The sequence below is a fragment of the Sturnira hondurensis genome, unplaced genomic scaffold (assembly GCF_014824575.4).
Source record: "Sturnira hondurensis isolate 20B ecotype Veracruz unplaced genomic scaffold, ASM1482457v3 Scaffold0015793, whole genome shotgun sequence".
NCBI classification, from domain to species: Eukaryota; Metazoa; Chordata; class Mammalia; order Chiroptera; family Phyllostomidae; genus Sturnira; species Sturnira hondurensis.
Window position 1 is genome coordinate 2,798,373 of NW_028088424.1, and position 20,354 is coordinate 2,818,726.

At 50.3% G+C, this 20,354-nt stretch overlaps 1 protein-coding gene across 24 annotated transcripts in view; it reads left to right on the top strand.

Moving 5' to 3' along the window:
• NCAM1 (neural cell adhesion molecule 1) overlaps positions 1 to 15,475 on the top strand; it is a 355,224-nt gene extending 339,749 nt beyond the window's left edge. For 14 of the 24 annotated variants that reach the window (XM_037065610.1, XM_037065606.1, XM_037065601.1 and 11 more), the window contains 4 exons: positions 7,753 to 7,960; positions 8,927 to 9,043; positions 10,033 to 10,848; positions 12,315 to 15,475. In XM_037065610.1, the coding sequence (XP_036921505.1) occupies positions 7,753 to 7,960; positions 8,927 to 9,043; positions 10,033 to 10,848; positions 12,315 to 12,435 (1,262 nt within the window). In that variant the 3' untranslated portion in view covers positions 12,436 to 15,475. Of the gene's footprint in view, positions 1 to 393; positions 2,756 to 7,752; positions 7,961 to 8,926; positions 9,044 to 10,032; positions 10,849 to 12,314 lie in introns of those variants that run through there. The other 10 variants (XM_037065616.1, XM_037065617.1, XM_037065619.1 and 7 more) reach the window with 2 other exon arrangements.
• The last annotated feature ends 4,879 nt before the right edge of the window (positions 15,476 to 20,354 follow it).

A 20,354-nucleotide genomic window follows, 5' to 3' on the forward strand; every position in this document is an offset into this window, starting at 1 on the left:
TACTACACAGGCATCTGTTCTCTCACTTTAATTTCATTTGCTCGCTGACCCCTAACCCCTAAATTCACCCTGCTGTGCTGCTTCTGGCCTTGCTGAGCTTCAACCCGGCCTGATGGTAATGATATCGCACTGAACTCTTCTCTAATCTTTGTCAGTTTAATTTACTAAGTTGAATTAACCTTTGATTCTTGCATTTTCTGTATTTGACTTAATTTTTTCTTTTTATCTATTTTTTCTCTGTTTCTGTCTCTACCTTCTCTTTTCTCCTCCCCCTCCCCTTCCTGTGTCTGTCGTCACACACATCACCTTGGACGTCACTGGGACATCCCCACTGCCACCTTTGTTTTTAAACAACCACATTCCCTTTGGGGACCCATTGCTTGACACGTGCAGCGACTTTGGGAGGCTCCTCTGCATCCTACACCTTTGTCTCATTGCTTTTCTCTGCAGTGACTCTTCTTTTGCTCTGTTAGGAACCTAAGAACACACATTACATCTTCTGAAAACCCCAGTTCCTATGAGAATAGTCAGTGCCCCTTTGGAAGAACGGCCATGGCACCACGCACTCTACGTGGAAGAGGAAGGTTTGGCAATTGAAGAAGCCGGACCTCCAGACATTTACCATTTGCGTCTATTTTTATGCCACATCATAAGGAATCCCCCCCACGCACACACATACTTTTAGTGGCAGTACAAACTATTTGGGAGCTCTTTTCTTTAAACAGTATTATAAAAGCATTATGGTAGGTTTAAAGAGGCATTTTTGAACATCTGCTACTTACTGTATTTTTTTGATCTTACCTGAAAATGATGTAGCAGAGGCAGATTTCTGAGTACACCTAAAGCTTGCATAAGTTTGTTAAAATCCCCACTTGCCCCCTCTAACCCATGCTCCTCTGCCTCTCAAAACATAGTTGGCTTTGCTTGTACTTCAGTGCCCATAGTAAGGGAGCCAGACCACCGGGAGAATATTGGTGGCACGATGGCAAATTAAGTCACCCAGCTGCCCATGCGGCAGAAGAAATTCGATTACTGGGGCTGATCAAACATTGTGGGAGGTGCTGTGGTCCTGGTATTATAACCAGCACCCTATGCTGGCTCTGTTCACAGAGCCACCCTTTAATGTGCCCGACACCGGTCAGCTTTGCAAGCATGTGTGTCCCAGGCCGGATGGTAGCTGCTGCACAGCTGCAGATCAACACAGAGCCTCATGTCTTGGGGCTCGTGGTTCAACAGTGACCCATGCTATCGTATAAGTCAGTCCCCCTGCTTGCAAGCATCCACTGTGAGCCAGACGTGAACCATGCACCCTCCCCATTGTGAACAGGACAATGTTCACAATGTCCTGTGAACATTCACAGGACGAAAGGGAGCGGCAAGCCACTCCCTGACTGCCCAGCCTGAACTGTTAATAAACTGGGACTCAGTCAGCCGGTCATGCTTCCCAAATGCACCAAACCCCCTGGTTGTCAGTGGCTTTAATGACATTGCTAACACAGGGGAAAGCCAGCTACACCTCTGTCGATGGGGAGTATGCCTCCCCACGTGCCCAGGAGAGCAAGTGGAGGGTGTTTGCAAAAGTCCCACACAGAGACTCAGGGCGAGTCTGCTGTGGAACATCAGTGTGTGCTTGGGGATGGAACTTCTACTGAACAAAAACTTCGTCCCTCCATTGTGGTCACATATCATTCTACATATCTCATCTCTGAGCACCTCCACAGAAGTCTGATTTTTGTTCTTTGGGGTCTCTTTAATTTTTAGTTCTATTGCTATTTCTTAATGTTCAGAGTTGAGGGTTTCCCTTTGGGAATCTAAGTGATCCCGTGGTTTGGGGGGCAGAGCTGCCGTGTCCCTCGTGCTCACAGTGTAGAGACTCAGATGCAGACAGCAGAGGCCGAGTGCTGACCAGCAGCTCGGGCAGGGCAGTGCCTCTGCCCAGTCTCCACTGCCTCCAGCCCCAACTTGGTCCTCTCACTCTGGGGCCCCTGCCCCTTCACACCAGACTGCAGAAGCAGCAAGGTTCTTAGGCCCCAGGCAGAGCGATGAGCATAGGCAGGTAGTGCCTCCAGGCCTGCGGTGGGAATCCCAGGTCCGTTAGCAAGAGCTGGAGAGAGGATAAGCAGGGAAGAGGTCAGTCCTCCTGCAGGTGACCTGTCACTGTCCTTCTGGCTCCCAGCACACTCTTGATATCATCTCAGGCAGGAGTCATCCAAGAGCACCCACCTCAGGGGTTTGCCCCACCCACAGGTGGGGGACAGTGTCAGTGTTTTTCAAGGGACTCCTTGGAGATCTTGCCCAAACTGAGGGGAGGCCTGACATAGCCCCGTCTCCTCAGTGCACCCCAGGCCAGGCAGGCATCAGCTGACGCGACTCCCGGGTCATTGCAGCGACCACTTTCAGACGGGCCCACTGTCTGTGCTGAGGTGCCCTTCCACACACAGTGTGAGGACACACACACTCCCAATGGACACTGAGTTTTCAGTCACGCCTGTGGCCCCTGCCCCACCAGGAGTCCCTAAAATAGCGACCCCGAGAGAACCCCACAGGGGTGCACGCTCGCTGTCTGTCCGCCCTGCCGCTGCCCAGCCTCCACGCGCCACAGGGTGTCTCTGCTTCTTTGGGGAATATTTATACGGCAGGTTTGGATCACATTTTTCTACTAATAAGAATGCTAACATTGTTGTGTAGATAATCAGCGAGGCCTTTATGAGGTTTACACCTTTGCATTATTAAAGGAAATAACAGTTCATGTGCACTCTCCAGTGTGTTTGATTTTATTTGGTAGTTTTGTGTCCTACAAAATGTCAAAAGTCCTTTCCCTCCACCTCACATCTACCTGGATAACTTTGATTACCCAGGAGGGCCATTGAAACTGCACCCCAAATTTGAAGCCTGCTGAGTGGTGTTCTAGCAAAGGAAATGCTTTCCTTTCCTAATGAGGAGCAAGGCTTTTTCTTGGCTGTCCTAGCAGCTGTTGTAGGTCACTGCCTCTGTGGGCTTTCCTAGTCCCCAGCAGACAGAGGAAGGGGAAAATGCCTTTGTAGAATTGGGACGTGATCACTTTGGGGTCAGGGGCACACCCTAGGCCCCCAGATATACGACAAATCTATAGCAAGGCCTCCCGGTTGAGAGGTTTCGTTAAAACTCCGTAACAGAGGCTGCACACAGTGACCTTATGATCAAGAGAATCTGAGAGAAAGTTCTCATTCACAAGCCCTGCTCTGTTTATAACTACACTTAGGCGGACACTTCCCCAAAGCCCCCAACACCAGCTTTCTGGTTAGCCGATGCCCGGCAGGAGCAAGCAGACGTGTTAGAGGTTTGTGCATGAACCAGCACCCAGCTCAACCATCCTGAGAGTCATGGCCAGAGGGGCCACTTCTGCTGTGCTGAGCCCCCACAGCACAATGACTCAGGACCACCAGGCATCTGTAAATGTGAGACCCATACTCTCATTTTGAGGCACTTGAAAAAGTAGGCATATGTAAGTCTCAGTCTTAGGGCAAGGCAGTTCCCAATTCAGTGCCAACTTGTCCCACATCAGAAACAACAGGAGGTGAACAGTCCTGGCCTCAGACCCTCCCTGCTCTGGTGAGCTCTAACCCCAGGGGCTGTGGCAGCACTGCTGTTAAGAAGCACTGTTTGCATGCAGGTATGCCGTGGAGTCTGTCAGAGGAGGTCAGGAGGAAGAGCATGCAAACATAGACCCCAGAAGGCTTTGTCTTTTTCCTTTTTGTAAAGTGTTGCATACAGTGCAGGAGATGACCTTTGTCCTTCTAATGTACCTGCACTAAACAAATCTGGATCACCAAGAGATGATGGATGTGGTTTTGACTTGGATACCTTACCATCTGCATCCTGGTGTTCCCCCAATTTACATTTCCTTTTATGAAGGCTACACACACTCTTTTTTGAGGGACACCTAACTTCCTCTAAAAGTCTTAGCTCTGAGTGGTGAACCGGGTGGTTCCTTTTCCTTTGGGGATAGTCTTTGTCTTCTCTTCATCCATTGAGTCCATCGGCAGGTCCAGGCTACCAGGTGGGACTCCACAGCTCATCCTTGGGTGGTAAGTCATAGGAACAGCTGCTACTCACTGTAATGCAGAGATAGAGAGCTGGAAACAGTGGTCTTCCAACTCTGGGGTGCGTTAGGGTCACCTGGGTGCTCCACCAAATCCTGATGCGTGAGCCTCTCACCCAAATACCCTGATTTATGGAATTGGGAAGCCCCAGAACCTAAATTTTTAACAAAAATTTAACAAAGCCCTCCAGAAATTCTGCTGTAAATAGAAAAACATTACACTGAGGTTTATTTTTCATATAAGAATAAGGTCAAAAGAATTAATGAATAAAGATGGGACCTACTGAACATTTTAGTTCTCCAGGAAGAAGTCCTTCTCAGTCTACACTCTGGAGGAGACTGGCACGGGGGACTTTGTAGCGTGTACTGGGTACTGTAGGACATCGATGTGCAATGACAGGCTCATATGGTTGAAGAGGCCTTGAAGACATTCGCTATTCTGGGCCCCCCCTGGTGCAGGAGCCTCATCAGAGCACTGCAGTCTACCCACCGAGGGGTGTNTTAGTTCTCCAGGAAGAAGTCCTTCTCAGTCTACACTCTGGAGGAGACTGGCACGGGGGACTTTGTAGCGTGTACTGGGTACTGTAGGACATCGATGTGCAATGACAGGCTCATATGGTTGAAGAGGCCTTGAAGACATTCGCTATTCTGGGCCCCCCTGGTGCAGGAGCCTCATCAGAGCACTGCAGTCTACCCACCGAGGGGTGTGCAGCCTCTGCCTGAGCACCTCCAGCAGCAGGGAGCTCGCCTGCCTGGGCAGGTCATATCGTGTTTGAATGCTTCTGTTGGCTTGTTCTTTCTCATGTGGACCTGAAATCTGCTCCTCACCCCACAGTTTCCATCCACTGGTGAAGCCAAATAAGACTACTCTTTCTTCTCACAGCACATAGATAAATATCTGGTGATAGCGTTTCCTCTCCTGGCTAAACACCCTTTCATTTACAAATGTTCTTTTGAACATTTCCCATATGTCGGTGTTCCTAGATGCTGAGGAGACATCAGACAGACAGGTTCCCTGCTAGGACATTCTAGAGGGCACGTGTAAAGGAACAGAAAATAGTAAATAGAGGTAAGAAGAGAATAAAACAGGTAATGTGGCAGATTTAGAGTAGACGTGCCTGAGTGGTAAGAGATGGGACTGGGGCGACTTTTAGGCTGAGGTCTATAGGACAAAGAGCTACCCAGGAGGTTATAGGGACAGAGTGTTCCAGGTTAGGAATCAGAAGGCCCTGAGGCAGGAACAGCCCGGTATGTTCAGCAGGTAAAGCAAAGGCTCGGCCATTTGGTCCACAGAGATGGTGTGGGAACAATTACAGTGGTGGGAAGAGGGGAGAGTCCACAGTATGTGCAGGGCCTTTAGGCCAGAACAGGTTTTATATCAAGTGAAACGAGACTGCTGCCCTACTTTTTGCTTCTCCCCACAGTCAGAGTCACCTCCTGGCCCACCTGGTTCTCCCCCGGAATGTGCGGCTGGTTTGGGCTGTCTGAAGCAGGGCAGCCCTCCCACTGCGTCCGCTGAGTCCAGAACGCAAGCTGGACACTTCTGCTGCTCGGTCTCACCCAGAGGGCAGCTTTCCAGTAGACTTTTTTTTCTCTTAGGGATATGATAACCCTAACCCATGCATATATTTAAACCTCAGACTGTAGAGTGAGTCCAAAAATACATACCCCCCCAAACACACACACACACACACGAGTTCTGTGATTCCTTCTTCGAAGAAGGCCCTCAATACATATGGGGTACTGGTGTGGGAAGACTGCAGTGGCTTGCAGCCCTGTGTCAGGGGTGGAGAGAAAGCCCCAAACTGATTAACTTCTTCCCTATTCAGGGATTCTGCAAATCAGGAAGGCTTGCGTTTCTTTGCTTTTTGGGGCGGAAAGTGTGAGAACACGGGGAAATAGAATGGATGGCTTTGTTCTGGTTTAGTACGCTGCTAGGGATAAAACCCACTCTACCTGACAGCAGGGACCAGGGGCCAGTTTTCTGCTCTTAGAGCCCAGAGACAGAGTAGCTGAAGCTGTGTCCTCAGAGCACGGAGCCCTTTGCAGCCTTGGGGCCTTCCCGGGGGACAGGCTAGGGCCTTCAGTGCAGGTTTGGAAGGGCCCAGAGACAGACCTGAAGAGGATAGGCCAGGAAGCAAGACCAAGGTCCCAAAGGGTCTGAACATATCTGAGAGCCTGGGGGTCTCCAGCTGAGCCCCAGCTGTGCTCTAGGTGGAATGAGTACTCATCTCTGCCATGCTGTGTGGGCCGCCATCCCAGGAAGTGAAACTTGAAAGAAGGAGCAGTGGGGTGGCAGGACCTGAGCAGGAACTCCTAGACCAGAGGAATCCCTGCCCCAGGGACACGCACTGCATGATGAAAAGAAGAATGTGTGGCCCGTGGGACATCTGTTACCTCGGGTTACATGTTCTGTGAGCTGGTATGCATATGCGGGTAGGCCACGGGGCCTGGCCTGGTGCTTAGCAAAGGGACAGTGAGGCCGGTCAACAGACCTGGGTGATCCCAGTCCTGAGGACACCAGAAGCTTCAGGCAAGGTCCGGTGGTGGGGTGGAGATGCCAGTTCTGGAACTTTCTTCTTCCAGAAGAAAAGCAAAGCAGGAGTGCCCCCCTTCCAGTGTGGGATCACTGTTTCCTCGCGGGTTTAGGGATGGAGCTCTGCATGGGCTCTTCTGCCTGCAGCACATGCGTTTGTCTCCCACACACTGGCGGGAGTCCCCTGTAGGTCAAAGGGTCCAGCTGGAGCAAATGGCATCAGTCAGTGGGGGCAGCTGAAGGGAGCTGAGCCTGGGGTCCTTCTGTGATACCATCAGTAGCCCAGGGCCCTGGGGGATTTTAAGTGGACAGCAAGGGAGTAAGACCCAGAGGCTCAGTCATTCACAGTGCACCCAGCCAGGCTGGGAGAACGTGTGTCCCTCTTTGGTGAGCATTTGTCCTGAGTGTGAGGGCACCTGTCCCTGAAGGTGAGTATCACAGGGTGAGTCTGCTGGTTTTCCTAAAGTCTGATCCAAACATGCCTGAGCTCCCAGACGGTGAGTATTCCTAGACTTTTCACCTGACCCACAAAAACTGGGAAGGCCTCCATATCTCCAAAGTAAATGGCTTCTGGGTGCAGTGCAGATGGATAAACCATGAAGCCATTCTTACCCCACGCCGGGTCCTCTGGAGCTGTTCCTAAAGAGGGGGGTGTATGTGGGGTAGCGTATTGGGACTCCTGTTGTACCTGACATCGTCCCAAGCCCAAAGGAAGCCTGGGGAACCCTCTGCCACCTCCTTTGGGACTGTGTCCCTGACTGCTATGCCGGAGCCACAGCCAGGCCCGACACCAGTGAGCACCGCCTGCCCGCCTGCTCCCGGGGCTCTCGGGGATACAGCGAAGGGTAGGCCTGGGGGAGGCTCCCAGGTTCAGAGCGGAGATGGAAACCCATCTCCCAGTCCCCACTCTCCTCCTGACAAGGTTGCCAAACCTTCCTCTTGAAGACATAAAGAGATCCTGTTGTCTCAACACATATAACACCAGGGAAGGTAACACTCTGAACACAAATGCCATAGCTTTGACCTGTGGGCCCTACCCAACCCTCACAGGCTATCGCTCTGCAGGGTCCAGGGGTCAGTGTGTCAGCTCAGTGTGCTAACCACCAGCCATCCCTCTTTCTCCCTCCCACTTAAGCCAATGGCAGTCCCACCGCAGGCCTGAGCACCGGGGCCATCGTGGGCATCCTCATTGTCATCTTTGTCCTGCTCCTGGTGGTTGTCGACATCACCTGCTACTTTCTGAACAAGTGTGGCCTCCTCATGTGCATCGCTGTCAACCTGTGTGGAAAGGCCGGGCCTGGAGCCAAGGGCAAGGACATGGAGGAGGGCAAAGCCGCCTTCTCGTGAGTGCAGACCTGCCCCAGCCAGGGCCCAGCAGCTGAGCTACCTCAGTAGTTCCTCCACTTGGGAACCCTAAGGGAAAACGAGCATTAGAGAAATGTTCCTCAAAGCTTGGTCTTTGAGGGGATCCCTGTTTGAAAAGCAGACTCGTGGGCTCAGTTCCAACTACTATATTAGAATTTCATGGAAGTTTGAAAATCCCCATCTAAGTCAAAATGAGGGCATTTTCAGAGCTAAGGCCTGGTGCAGGGGGCGGGGGTGAACGGAGGGGCCAGCATTTGAGAGGCGCACTTGCTTGCTGTCATTCAGTCAGTCATTCATAAGTCACTCAATAAATATTTGTTGAGAAACTACCGGGGCAAGGCACTGTTCCCAGATACCAGGAGACAGCAGTGAACAAAACAGATAAAAATTTCTGTCCTACTGAGCTGACAATCCAGATGCTGTCCCCTCCAGCGTCTTTGGAGAAACGGATCCTGAGCCAGGTAGCAAGAGCCTTTATGGACCATCAGTGGGCTGAGTGGCTCCAGGCAAGAGGGGCCGAGACAGGGGAAGAGGTGTTTAGCCCTGTGCCAGGCACAGTATGTGTATCTATACTCACATACAGGTACGTATAGGTGCATATGCTTGCATGTGTATAAACACAAAGGACTTTAGCATTGATCTGTGCCAGGCACTGTGCTAAGCACTTTACATTCATTATTTCAGTTAATGTTCCTAACAGGTATGTGAGGTACATCCTATTATCTGGCTCATTTACAGATGAGAAAATGCAGACAGGGGAAAGCAAATCAGATGCTCAAGGTCACACAGCCGGAAGAGTGGGGACTCAGCCCCCACCTGAGCCTGGCTCTGAAGGCCACCTGCCCACCATGGGCCAGGCCTAGGTGCCTAAGCTAGAGATTGCTTCCCTGGGAGCCCTCCCTCCCCCAGCTCTCGGGACTGAACTGGCCGAACTCTCTCTGCAGGAAAGATGAGTCAAAGGAGCCCATCGTGGAGGTGCGAACAGAGGAGGAGCGGACCCCAAACCACGACGGAGGAAAGCACACAGAGCCCAATGAGACCACACCGCTCACAGAGCCCGAGTACGTGGGGGGCAGGGGTTCGTGCCTCTGTGGCCACCTCTCACCTGCCCACACCCCCTCCCCTATGCTTCTCACCCACAGCTCCTGGCCTAGCACTGCAGGCCGGAGTTCTGGGACCTTGGCTGAGAAATGCCAGGCCCCCGTCTTTCCTTAGAGAAGGAATTCTTGGTTGTATTAGGGAGAGTGTGGGTGTTTCTTGTGTAACTGGGATCCCTAGACCCTATTACCACACACTTTTGGAGATGGCTTAAGGGGGCGAAACTTCACTGAGAAAGACTGAGCTTTGAGAAGTTTAGCAAATTCTGTTTAGGACTTGCAAGAATCCAGGAATGTTATCTGCATTTTTTCCCAGAAGGGTGAGGGAACATGGGGACCTGGTAAAGCTCTCTGGCCCTCCTGTGCTCAGAAGCCTCAGGGACCCTCAGTCAGAAAGGACGTCTGGCTGTGGTTATACTGACTGCCTGGCTATCACGGGTACTGTGGGTTTGAAGCTAACGGAGTTTAATAGAAGCACAAAATCTGTGGCTGGAGAACCCGTGGTTCTTAAGGCCCATTTGGAACACTCATGTTCTGCCTCACTCCCGACCTTCCGCATCACTGCCAGTGGAACGCAGCAGGGCAGCTGGGCTCATTCTTTGGAGACTTAGGACACTCGCAGTGGTGCACGCTGCAATGAAGGCTGCCTTTCCTCAAGTCGAGAGGCAGGCGGGAATCAGAACGGCCCTAGCAGGGAGTCATCAGGGAGGAAGGGCCAGCAGGTCCCTCTTAGACGACTGCCACATTCTCTGTCGTCTCCTGTGTCCTCTTCTGCCCGCCTGGGCGTGTGCTTCCTCTCACGTCCTCGTTTCTCTGTGGGCCTGTGTCCATGCCTGTGCGTCACTGCATGCCTTGCCCACGGCCCCTCCTTGGCTTCAGCCCTTCCCCCACCGCTTCTCTGTCTTGTCTCAGCTTCATTGTCTATTCTCTTCTACTTCCTGTCCTCCCCACAGGCTGCCTGCTGACACCACAGCCACTGTTGAGGACATGCTGCCTTCTGTCACCACCGTCACCGCTAACTCTGACACTATCACCGAAACCTTTGCCACTGCTCAGAACAGCCCCACCAGTGAAACCACCACCCTGACCTCCAGCATTGCCCCTCCAACCACAGCCACACCTGACTCAAATTCTGTGCCTGCCAGCCAGGCCACCCCTTCCAAGGGGCCCGGTGTTGCCACCTCTTCCCCATCCCCAGCTTCAGCTCCCAAGGTGGCCCCCCTTGTTGACCTGAGTGATACCCCAACCTCAGCCCCTGCGGCCAGCAATTTGTCATCTAGTGTCCTGGCTAACCAGGGAGCTGTCCTCAGTCCAAGTGCCCCTGCCAGTGCCGGGGAGGCCTCCAAGGCCCCTCCGGTGAGTAAGCCAGCCCCTGCTCCAGCCCCCACCTCAGCCGGGGCAGCCAGTCCCCTAGCAGCAGCGGCTGCCCCCGCCACAGAAGCCCCCCAGGCTAAGCAGGAGGCTCCCAGCACCAAAGGCCCGGACCCCGAGCCCACCCAGCCTGGCACCGTGAAGAGCCCAAGCGAGGCAGCCACGGTCCCCACTAGCCCGAAGAGTGAGGCTGCCTCCGTCAGCGCCACAAATGCTGCCCAGGGCGAGGACTTTAAAATGGACGAAGGGAACTTCAAGACCCCAGATATTGACCTTGCAAAGGATGTTTTTGCAGCCCTGGGCTCTCCTGCTCCCGCCGCTGGGGCCAGTGGACAAGCCCCTGAGCTTGCTCCTTCCACTGCAGACAGCTCTGTTCCGCCTGCACCAGCAAAGACCGAGTACGGCCTCTCTTTGTCTGCTGTCGTCGGGTTGTGTCCGTGGTGGTGTGCGTTTGTGCTGTGCCGTGTCCTCCTTGTTAGATGTGTCCCCAGCCTAACCCGGGGCTTCTCTGAGGCAACTATCAACCAAAGGGCTGGGATAAGGCAGAGAGAGCAGGCATGCACAGCAGGCCCCTGCAGGCAGCCTCCTGCTCACTAATTAGGCCATGCTAATTATGTTTCATCCTCCTCGTCCTAGCAGTGGCGTCTGTTTTCCCTGGGGAACCCTTTCAGTCAGCAGGCCACTGTTGAGCGTAACTTGGGAAGTGAGCTAAGGAGAGCAAGGTGCCCTTATTGGCCACCCTGGGGCCCACAGACAGTCGGCGTGTTATCCAGGGCCAGGCCGTGCCCCAACAAGAACAGCCCTGTTCTGCAGGGAGCAGAGAGGCTGGTCTGCATGGGGTGAAAATGCAGTCCAGAGGGGCCCTGTACACTCCCACCCAGATGCCGACACACACATCCACCTTGCTTCTCCTGCCCTTCAGTGGCTGGGAGGGCTCAGAGCTCCCAAGTATCAAATGACTGGTCTTCAAGTTCAAGGGAAGGTCCTTAAGCTTACAGTGGTTTTTTTTAATGTGATGCCAAAATGCAGTGACACTATTTGTGGCTTGGGTCTGAGCCTGCCCCAGGGTGTCCTTAGACCAGACTCTGGCTCCTGGAACTGACTGAGGCAGAGTCAGAGAGAGGTTTCTATAGATGCTCCTGAGGCTGATGCCAGGTGAACTGTGGTACTGCCACCAAGAGCTACAAGGGGAGCCCCACCAGGTGCTTGATCTCAGGAAGGAAAAGGACTCTGATAGCCTTACCCACTTGACCCATGACCCCACTCACTTCCCCTGTGGCTTGGAAGCCCACTCTAGCCTCTCTCCAGACTCCCAGGAACAAAGAGCATTTTCTCACCCTGCTCAGGCGAGCCACAAAGGTATCACCACAAAATACCAACCACAGGGTAGGGTGGGTGGAGGTAGGTTGGGGTACAGACATACAAGAGCCGGTGGTTTGCTGAAGGGCCCCCTGGAAACAGTGCTGGGAGCCCAGCCTAGCCCACCTCCTTTATACCAGGCTAAGCTGCTGCTAGTGCAGCCCATCAGGGCAAGGAAAGTCCGCTTCTGCTACCTCCTTCCACCACCCCAGGTAGAAGGCCCTGGCATCGGATGTGGGCTGGAACGGGAAAGGTCTCATCCCTCTGATTTAGTGGTTCTCAACTTTGCCTGCATGTTAGAATCACTTGGGTGCTTGTAAAGCCACCACGTCCAGACTGGTTCTGGGGAGCGGGCCGGCATCAGTGGTTTCTAGAGTTCCCAGGTAATTGGGGCGGCAGCCAGGGCTGGGGGCCAGGGCTCTCACTGGAGCCCCTCCAGAGGAGCTGGCTGAAGGGCAGGTTCCCCCAGACCTGGTCTCAGCGCTCTTTTCCCAATTCTCTGCAGGAAGGGCCCTGTAGAAGCAAAGTCGGAGTGCCAGGAGACAGAAACGAAGCCAGCGCCAGCCGAAGTCAAGACCGTCCCCAACGACGCCCCACAGACAAAGGAGAACGAGAGCAAGGCATGATGGGTGACGAGAGACGAGCAAAGATCAAAATAAAAAGTGACACAACAGCTTCACCAGAGCATTTCCAATATCACACACGCGTGCATACACACACACACACACACACACACACACACACATCTCATTCCTCTAGTGTCTTTTGCCTTTAAAAAGGAAAACTAAACAGATAAACACAGGATCTCCTTTTTGTAGGTTTATAGAAAGGGTTCCTTTGTTGCGCACTCACTTGTAAGAAAATGAGACAAAAAGATTAAACCCACAGCCAAACTAGGACACTCCGTTCCCTGAAACCATTTAAAAATCAAACAAAAGGACCCCAAATTAAGAATCTAGGAAGCTCAGAAAAAAAATCTAGGTTTAGGAAGACTGCACTTGGTGTTGCCCAGCTGGCACAGACCAGTTTCAGAGAAACACTTCCAGGCACTAAGACTAACCGAATGAACAAAGTCCAAGTTTATTTTTATACTTTCAGTCGAGTTTGAACTCTGTAAAACCTCACGAATAAGTTATAATTTCTGTTCACTTTGTATTTGTTCAGTATGCAAAGTGTGTCACCCTTTCTAGCTGAATTCAGTTCCCACGTAGACTCCTGTTTTGTAGGCCAAATGCCAAATTGCAGCTTCTGGGGGTAGATCTCAATTTGCAGTATTCAGATTTCTTTTTTCTTTTCTTTTCTTGTTCTTTTTTTTCTTTCTGCCAACTTTGCTTTCCAGTGTTTACAAGTTGACAAATGTTTAACTTCAATTGTGTTTAAATGTCCATGCAAAATAGCTGCCTTTTTTTTTTTAAGTTACCAGCACTGCCCAGAGGTGGGCAGGACCGTCACAGGCTCTAGCACAGGACAGCTTCACACAGTGTGATTGTTTACAGTGGCGTGCCCCTGCTTCTGATTTGAAGTTTTTACCTGAGTCCAACTCCGGTGAAAATCCATCTCGTTCTGGAATGGTTTTGCTTTTTGGTTCTTGGGGTTTTTTGGTGTTTCCTTGGGGGTTAGACCACTTTCTGATTAGCCACCACCTGCCTGTACCTGTGACAAAGGATCTGCTCCCAGGCTTCCTGTCCTTCCTTTTGAAGGACTCCTTAGGCTTTGTGAATGAAGCGGAGAAGACTGTATAGTTGGGGCTGGTCTTGGTGAACACACATTTTTACCCCAAACGTCCCCTTCTTATAGAAAGCCAAATAAAATGTATACATACAATTTCATTTTGAGCCCAGAATCTAGATTTGAGCGGAAGAGCATGTGTGCTTCAGGGAATTGGTGTCTTTTTTTGGAAATCTGTTGAAGTAACATCGGCCTTCTGTTCACTTAGGCAGCATTTGTAGAAACAAAAGAGAAAAAAAGCCAACCTGTTGTCTGGAGTCATAACACAACTTTCCTGGATTGGAAACAAAGTGGGGGAAAAATACAGAAACTTTAAGGGTGATGGGAGGGGGGGAGAAGGGAAAAGCCAGCCCTTTGTATAGAAATTTTGCTTTTTTTTCTCATTCTACTTTAGAACTGCAAGCTTGTGCACTGTGGATGCGTGAATATATTAGTGTGAAACGTGTTTTTGTCATAGTATTGAAATAAAACTTCAACATAGTTTGGTTGTGGAAGGTATAGCAGATAGTTCAGAAAAAATATTCAGGAAACAAAAATTACTCAAAAGGAATTGAAGCCTTGAAACAATGAAAATGAATAAAATGATGATGATGATGAAGATGATGCTAAGTAAACAGAAATCAGGACTCAGCACGTGCTCCTTTCTGAAGGTACAAACAGCAAGAGGCGAGGGTGGCAACACTGCCCCTGAGTCCACCCTGCGGGCCATACTCCCCAAGGTTCTGACACTCTGCAATCTGATCAGTGGCGATATGCTAGATTACAATTCCAAACTGTGAAAAAATAATGGTCTTGTCATTTGCTAAATGTGGGGTTATTTTGCATTTTCTCATCTCCTGGGGATGGAAATGGAGGATCCCAGTCCACACTGCTCCAGCCCCTGTGACTCTAGGGCTTGCACAAATCTACAGTTCCAATGCTTAGGCCCTCAGGAACAAGCGCCTTGAAGACAGTGTGTAGAGCACACAGCAGAGCGGGAGCTCCTGGGTGTCAGACAGGAGGACCCAGCAGGGAGTGGTGGGCTCTTCCTCTCACCAGGTTGTCAGTGGTATCAGTCCTTCATCTTGTGATGTTAATGGCTTTGAGCACCTAGGCCAAGCCCACACTATACCTCATGGAGACTGCATTTCATTTAGAGCGGTTGTGGTCTGGCAAACAAACTGATTTTTGTTCTAATACTTAGAAAGAGAAAGAGGTATAGTCAACCCTCAGATAACCTGGCCCAGGGCAGTAGGCCACCCCCTCCCCCCAGAACCCTGGCTCCGCCGTTACTGGAATCCAAGACTTCCCACCTTTTGGTCAGCCTCTCTCTCGTCATATATAGATTTGTCTCTGCATGTGTGAACTTTCCTTTCCTTAAACAAATAAAATAAGACAGAGCAATGCTTTCTCTAAAATCAAAGAGGGAGTCACTTTATTTTCAAGATATTCTATCTTTTATGTTAAGAGATAAAAGCTTATAGTTTTTCTCTTTTCATTTTTTTGAGGAGGGGATCAATTCTGCCAGTTTCCAGTGTCTGTGTGTCTATATGTGTATGTGCCATACATATGTATTCACATAACACCGCATGGCCAAGTTCTGCTGGAGGGGCACTCGAGGGCCACACATGGGTCTCCTCACACTGACGGGCGTCGTGTACATAGCGCAGCTTTTGAAGTGGGACTCTATTTTCACACTTTTTTATGGAGCCTTCCAAGTCCCAGGTTTTCACTCTAGGCTGTCTGTCTGGATGGTGGTTTCAGACCTCCATTAACATCCCTACCCAGCATTCCCAACTTCGGGGGCCTTCTCTCTTGTTATAAACTTTTTACCAAGTGAAACATCGAGACCACCTTTGTTTCCATTCTCACTGGTGTAAATACTGAGTACTAACTGAGAATTTTGACTTTGCATTCTGTCAGAATACTTGTGTTCAATAAAAATTGAAAGAAAAAACAGCTCTTTTGGTCAAACTGGAATTTATTTTGATTCATCGAGAGTCTCACATGAATCAAATGTGAAAATGCCTGCATTTCTTTCCTTGACCTGTGAACAAGGTTGGTTAAACCCAGTGTCTTGAGTTCATGTTGCCTGAATGATGGTTTCTGATTTTTCTCTCAGGTTGATAGAAGACCAGATATCAGATTCAAAAAGATTTAATGCAAATCCTGAATCTGCCACTTCCTTGGGAGAATTACCCAATCTCCCCAAGACTCAGTTTCTTCTTTTGACCAATTGGAACTATCAAGCTAATAGTGTTGAGGTACCGGTTAGTGAATGAAGCAATGCGTATGAAAGCCAGTGTAGCACTTTCTCGGCACGTGGTAGGTCCTGAACAAGTGCGGGTTAGTGATATTGGCATCCCAGGTGTGTAACAGCATCCAACCCAATTACAATCACAATCTGCACCTGAGCTCCACGGTCCAACACCAAGGCAGACACATGAGGCTTATTCTGGAATACGTGACGCCTCTCCTTACCACACACCCACAGTGACGGGGTGAACAGATGGCCTTAGAGCCTTACAGCCTTACCTGGGCCACCCTGGAGGCAAAAGACTGAGCTAGTCAGAGTGAAGAAAACTTGGCCCCGGCTCAGAATTCTTTCATGTATGCTTCTGTCCAGCTGTTTTTAGGAAGAAGCAGTGGATAGAGTTGGAATTTGCCTATTAACCTATGAATTGAGAGTTTTTGGAAAAGACCTGGCCACAAAGACAAGGGGGAGGGGACCAAGACTCCTAGGAACAAAATGTAAGGGCTCCTCTCAGGGCTTACCCTGCACCTGCACAAGTCTGAGGGACACCTCCTTTGTGTCCCACCTGCCTCACCCTATGCGTGGCCTGGGCGGGGGAGCCTTCCACTGTGGTGGTGTCCGCATTCATCCCAGGACTGGTCCTTTCACTGGCCCCAGGGCCCTTTCTAATCAGTGCACAGAGCCATATTCACGTATGTGATTTCCTGTGCCACGTAATTCCAGCTGCATGGTGGGGCTGGAGGAGGAGACAAAAACACATTGCTTATCAAGATTTGGAGAAATCATTCAATGATAACCTTCTTCATTAATCCATGAAGACTTGCTTCCAGGGTCTTCCACTTTCAGGCTAGTTTCCTCTCAGATTCCCTCAGTAAGCATTTGTTGAGTATCTCCAAGGTGCTCAGGATATCGCAGCAAACAAAACAACTCTCACGGAACATTCATTCAAGTGTGGGAGTGGGGAAGACAGTAAGCACCTCAGTGCTGTGTTGTGATGGTCATGGTCACCAGGCCTGTTCACCAGTACACCAGTTTTACTTCTCCTTCTGAGCACACGATAGGATCATACTTCTTGGATCATTGAAAGTAGGTATGCATGGCCATGTGACCTGCTTTGGTCAATGGANTGAGTATCTCCAAGGTGCTCAGGATATCGCAGCAAACAAAACAACTCTCACGGAACATTCATTCAAGTGTGGGAGTGGGGAAGACAGTAAGCACCTCAGTGCTGTGTTGTGATGGTCATGGTCACCAGGCCTGTTCACCAGTACACCAGTTTTACTTCTCCTTCTGAGCACACGATAGGATCATACTTCTTGGATCACTGAAAGTAGGTGTGCATGGCCATGTGACCTGCTTTGGTCAATGGAATGTGAGCAGGACAGTGCAAGTCACTTCCAGGAGAGCCTTTTGACACCAGTGTGTCTCACTGTGACCTTCTCCCCCAACACAGCAGTCAGCAATGCTGCAGTGGGTGGGAGTGCCATCAGCTGGGCCCATACTGAGGGGTGTGAGCAAGTGACTCGTGAGGGACATGGAGGGTGCATGTGGGATAAACTCAGGGGTGGTCTAATAAACTTTTAATAGCCAGCTCTCCAAGGGCAATGTACACATGTATGGATGTATCATAAACTTCTCTGATATAAAGAATATAATTTACAAATAATAAAATACATAGCACTCTCCCCTGGCTGGTGTGACTCAGTGATTGAGTGCCGGCCTGAGAATCAAAGGGTCACTGGTTCGATTCCCAGTCTGGGTACATACCTGGGTTGTGGGCCAGGCCCCCAGTAAGGAGACACATGAAAAGTAACCACACATTGATGTTTCTCTCCCTCTCCTTCTGCCTCCCTTCACCTCTCTAAACAATAAATAAATAAAATCTTTAAAATATATATATATAGTACTCTATTTTGAAATTCCATATATTTAATTGAAACTCACAGAATGCTCTGATTCATTTTTGCTGGTCTTGCATTCATAATTGACATATGGTGACAGTTGATACATCAGTGCAGCTCCAACATAGACGGTGGCTAATATGCTCATTTGTGTTAACTGGTCAGATGAAAGGGGAACAGTGAAGATGTGTGTGTCAGAACATCACTCACTCAACAATGGCGGGAGCTGCCTCTGCCGCGTCATACATGGTTTTGAATTCTAGAACACTGCCTCAATTTTCTGTGCTATTTGTGGTGCAATGGCTACCGGCATGGCACATTTTTTAATTTAAGCTGCATCATAAATATTTTCTCTATCACCTCCTTAAGTCTAGAGAAACACACACCAAAACAGTCAAACCCTGAGTCGCAGCGCTTACTGGTTTCAGTAGTAAGCAAACATTCTCACTGTGGCTGCCCTCACTGTGCTGCCAGTGGAGAAGTTAGGCGGAGGAGCCCAGCAGCACACCGTTGCATAGTGTTCCCACCATCCAGATGAAACGGACATAAGTAGCTTCAAGCACAGAGATAATGAAACTATGTAGTCATAAACATACTCATAAATAGTAGAATAATAAGTGATGTGTTTTGAGTACTTACTGCCTTCGTTTTGAATATAATTTTAATGATAACCTTATGTAACTGAACTTTTAATCATGACTAACAAGTGGCTCAGAAATTTCCTAGAAATTTAACACTGGGCTCTCTCGAGCCAGCAGAGCCGACCCCAGCTCACCGTTGGATAAGCCGTTATGAGCCCCTTCACCTTAGGATCTGTCACCAAAAAACTATTTAACTTATCACGGCTAAATCAGGGAGAGAGACGTGCTCTGAATAGCAATAAATCCAGGTGAGTGTGAGGTCAGAGTATTCCTCTCTGAAAACGTGACGTTTAAGCAGTGACCTCAGAGGAGTGAGGGCCTGAACCACGCAAATATCTAAGTGAAGATATCTCAGGCAGAAAGAACAGCGGGTGCTGAGGTCCGGAGGGGGGGCGGGGCTTGCTTGGCGTGTTTAAGGATGAGCAAGCAGGCCCGTTTGGCTGGAGCAGAAAGCAAGAAATGGGATAGGATAGAGGCATAAGAGGCCAGAGATGTGTCAGAGGCATCCACGAGCTGGATCCCTCGGGGGCTGTAGACGATCATTAGAATTTTGGTCTTTTCTTCAAGTGAGATGGAAAGCCAAGGGAAAATTTCCAGGAGAAGTCTGACATGACTTGATTTTTAAAATGATCACTCTGGCCTTCTTTCTCTTTTCGGAGACCGCAGAGCAGCCTCCCCCGCAGATGCCAGATGCAGATTTTTGTGAGACCCTGACTGGCAAGACCATCGGGCTTCAAGTCGATCCCAGTGGCACCGCTGAGACCGTCCAAGCTAAAGTCCAAGACGAGGAGGTCATTCCACCCGCCCCCAGCGTCTGATTTTTGCAGGCAAACCAGTGGAGGGTGGCTGCACTCTCTGACTAGTGTCCAGGAGGGGTCCACCCTGCACTGAGTGCTTCATTTGTGGGGTGGTATCATCGAGTCCTCCCTCCACCAGCTCGGCTGGAAGTACAACGGCAGCGAGACAATCTGCCCCAAGTGTTCCATCTGCCCCCCAGTTCTTTGAAGGCTGCAGGAAGCGCCACCACACCAACAACCTGCGCCCCAAGAAGGGTAAAGAAGCCCCTCCACCGCAGTCTCCTGCCTGAACTCGGGGGCCCTGGAGTCTCAATAAAGTTTCCCTTGTGTTGATGTGAGAAGTTAAAAAATCACTCCGGCTGCTGATTGGGGCAGGAAAGGAAGTAAGAGGACAGTTAGATGGCAGCAGAGTAGAGCGGAGGAGATGGCAGGCTTGCGGCAAGCTGGTTCCGGAGGAGGAAGGGCCATGGCCGGGTTCTGGCTCTCTATGAAGGTGAAGCCAGCAAGATTGACAACACATTGGATGTGGTTTGAGACAGGCATCAAGGGTGACACCCAGACTTGGGGCCTGAGCAACTGAAAGGGTGAAGCTGCCATTTACTTTCTAAAAGGAGTGGAAGGGAAGCAGATTTGGTGGTTGCGGAGTTTGACTCTGGACAACTTGAGTCTGAGATACCTGTAAACACACTGCTGGAGATTTTGAACAGGCTGAAGCTCGGGGCTCCAGTCTGGAGACACGCCGGCCCTATCAGCATACAGCTTGTGTTGAAACCCCTGGCATTTGGCGATATCACCAAGGAAATGAATAGGATTAAGAAGAGGAGAGAAGAAGCAAGGGTTCCAGAAAAAAAAAATCTGTAAGCAGCTCAATGTCAAGGGAAAAGCTGAATGACCCCTTCTCTGGCACTTGCGAGAGTGGCATTTAGACAGGGGAGAGCCAGGCCTGCACCGACAACGTGGAAGACCATCTGATTCCATCGGATTCCAGGCTGTCACTCAGAGTCACATATCCAGAGCCCTGGCTATGCCTCTCACTTGTGAAGTCCTTGCCTTTTTGTCCGTGGTCTTCCTCTCCCCCAAGTTCCACCATCACCCTGGATGACTTCAGTGGTTTATGTAGAAGCCCCTTCAAAACACAGGCCCCTCAGCTTGATGTCCTTGTCTCTAGTGACCTCCTCCTTCACTCCAGTTAAGCCACCTCATGCCTTGACTGACCCTCACATCCGATCCGTCCGAACCAGAGTT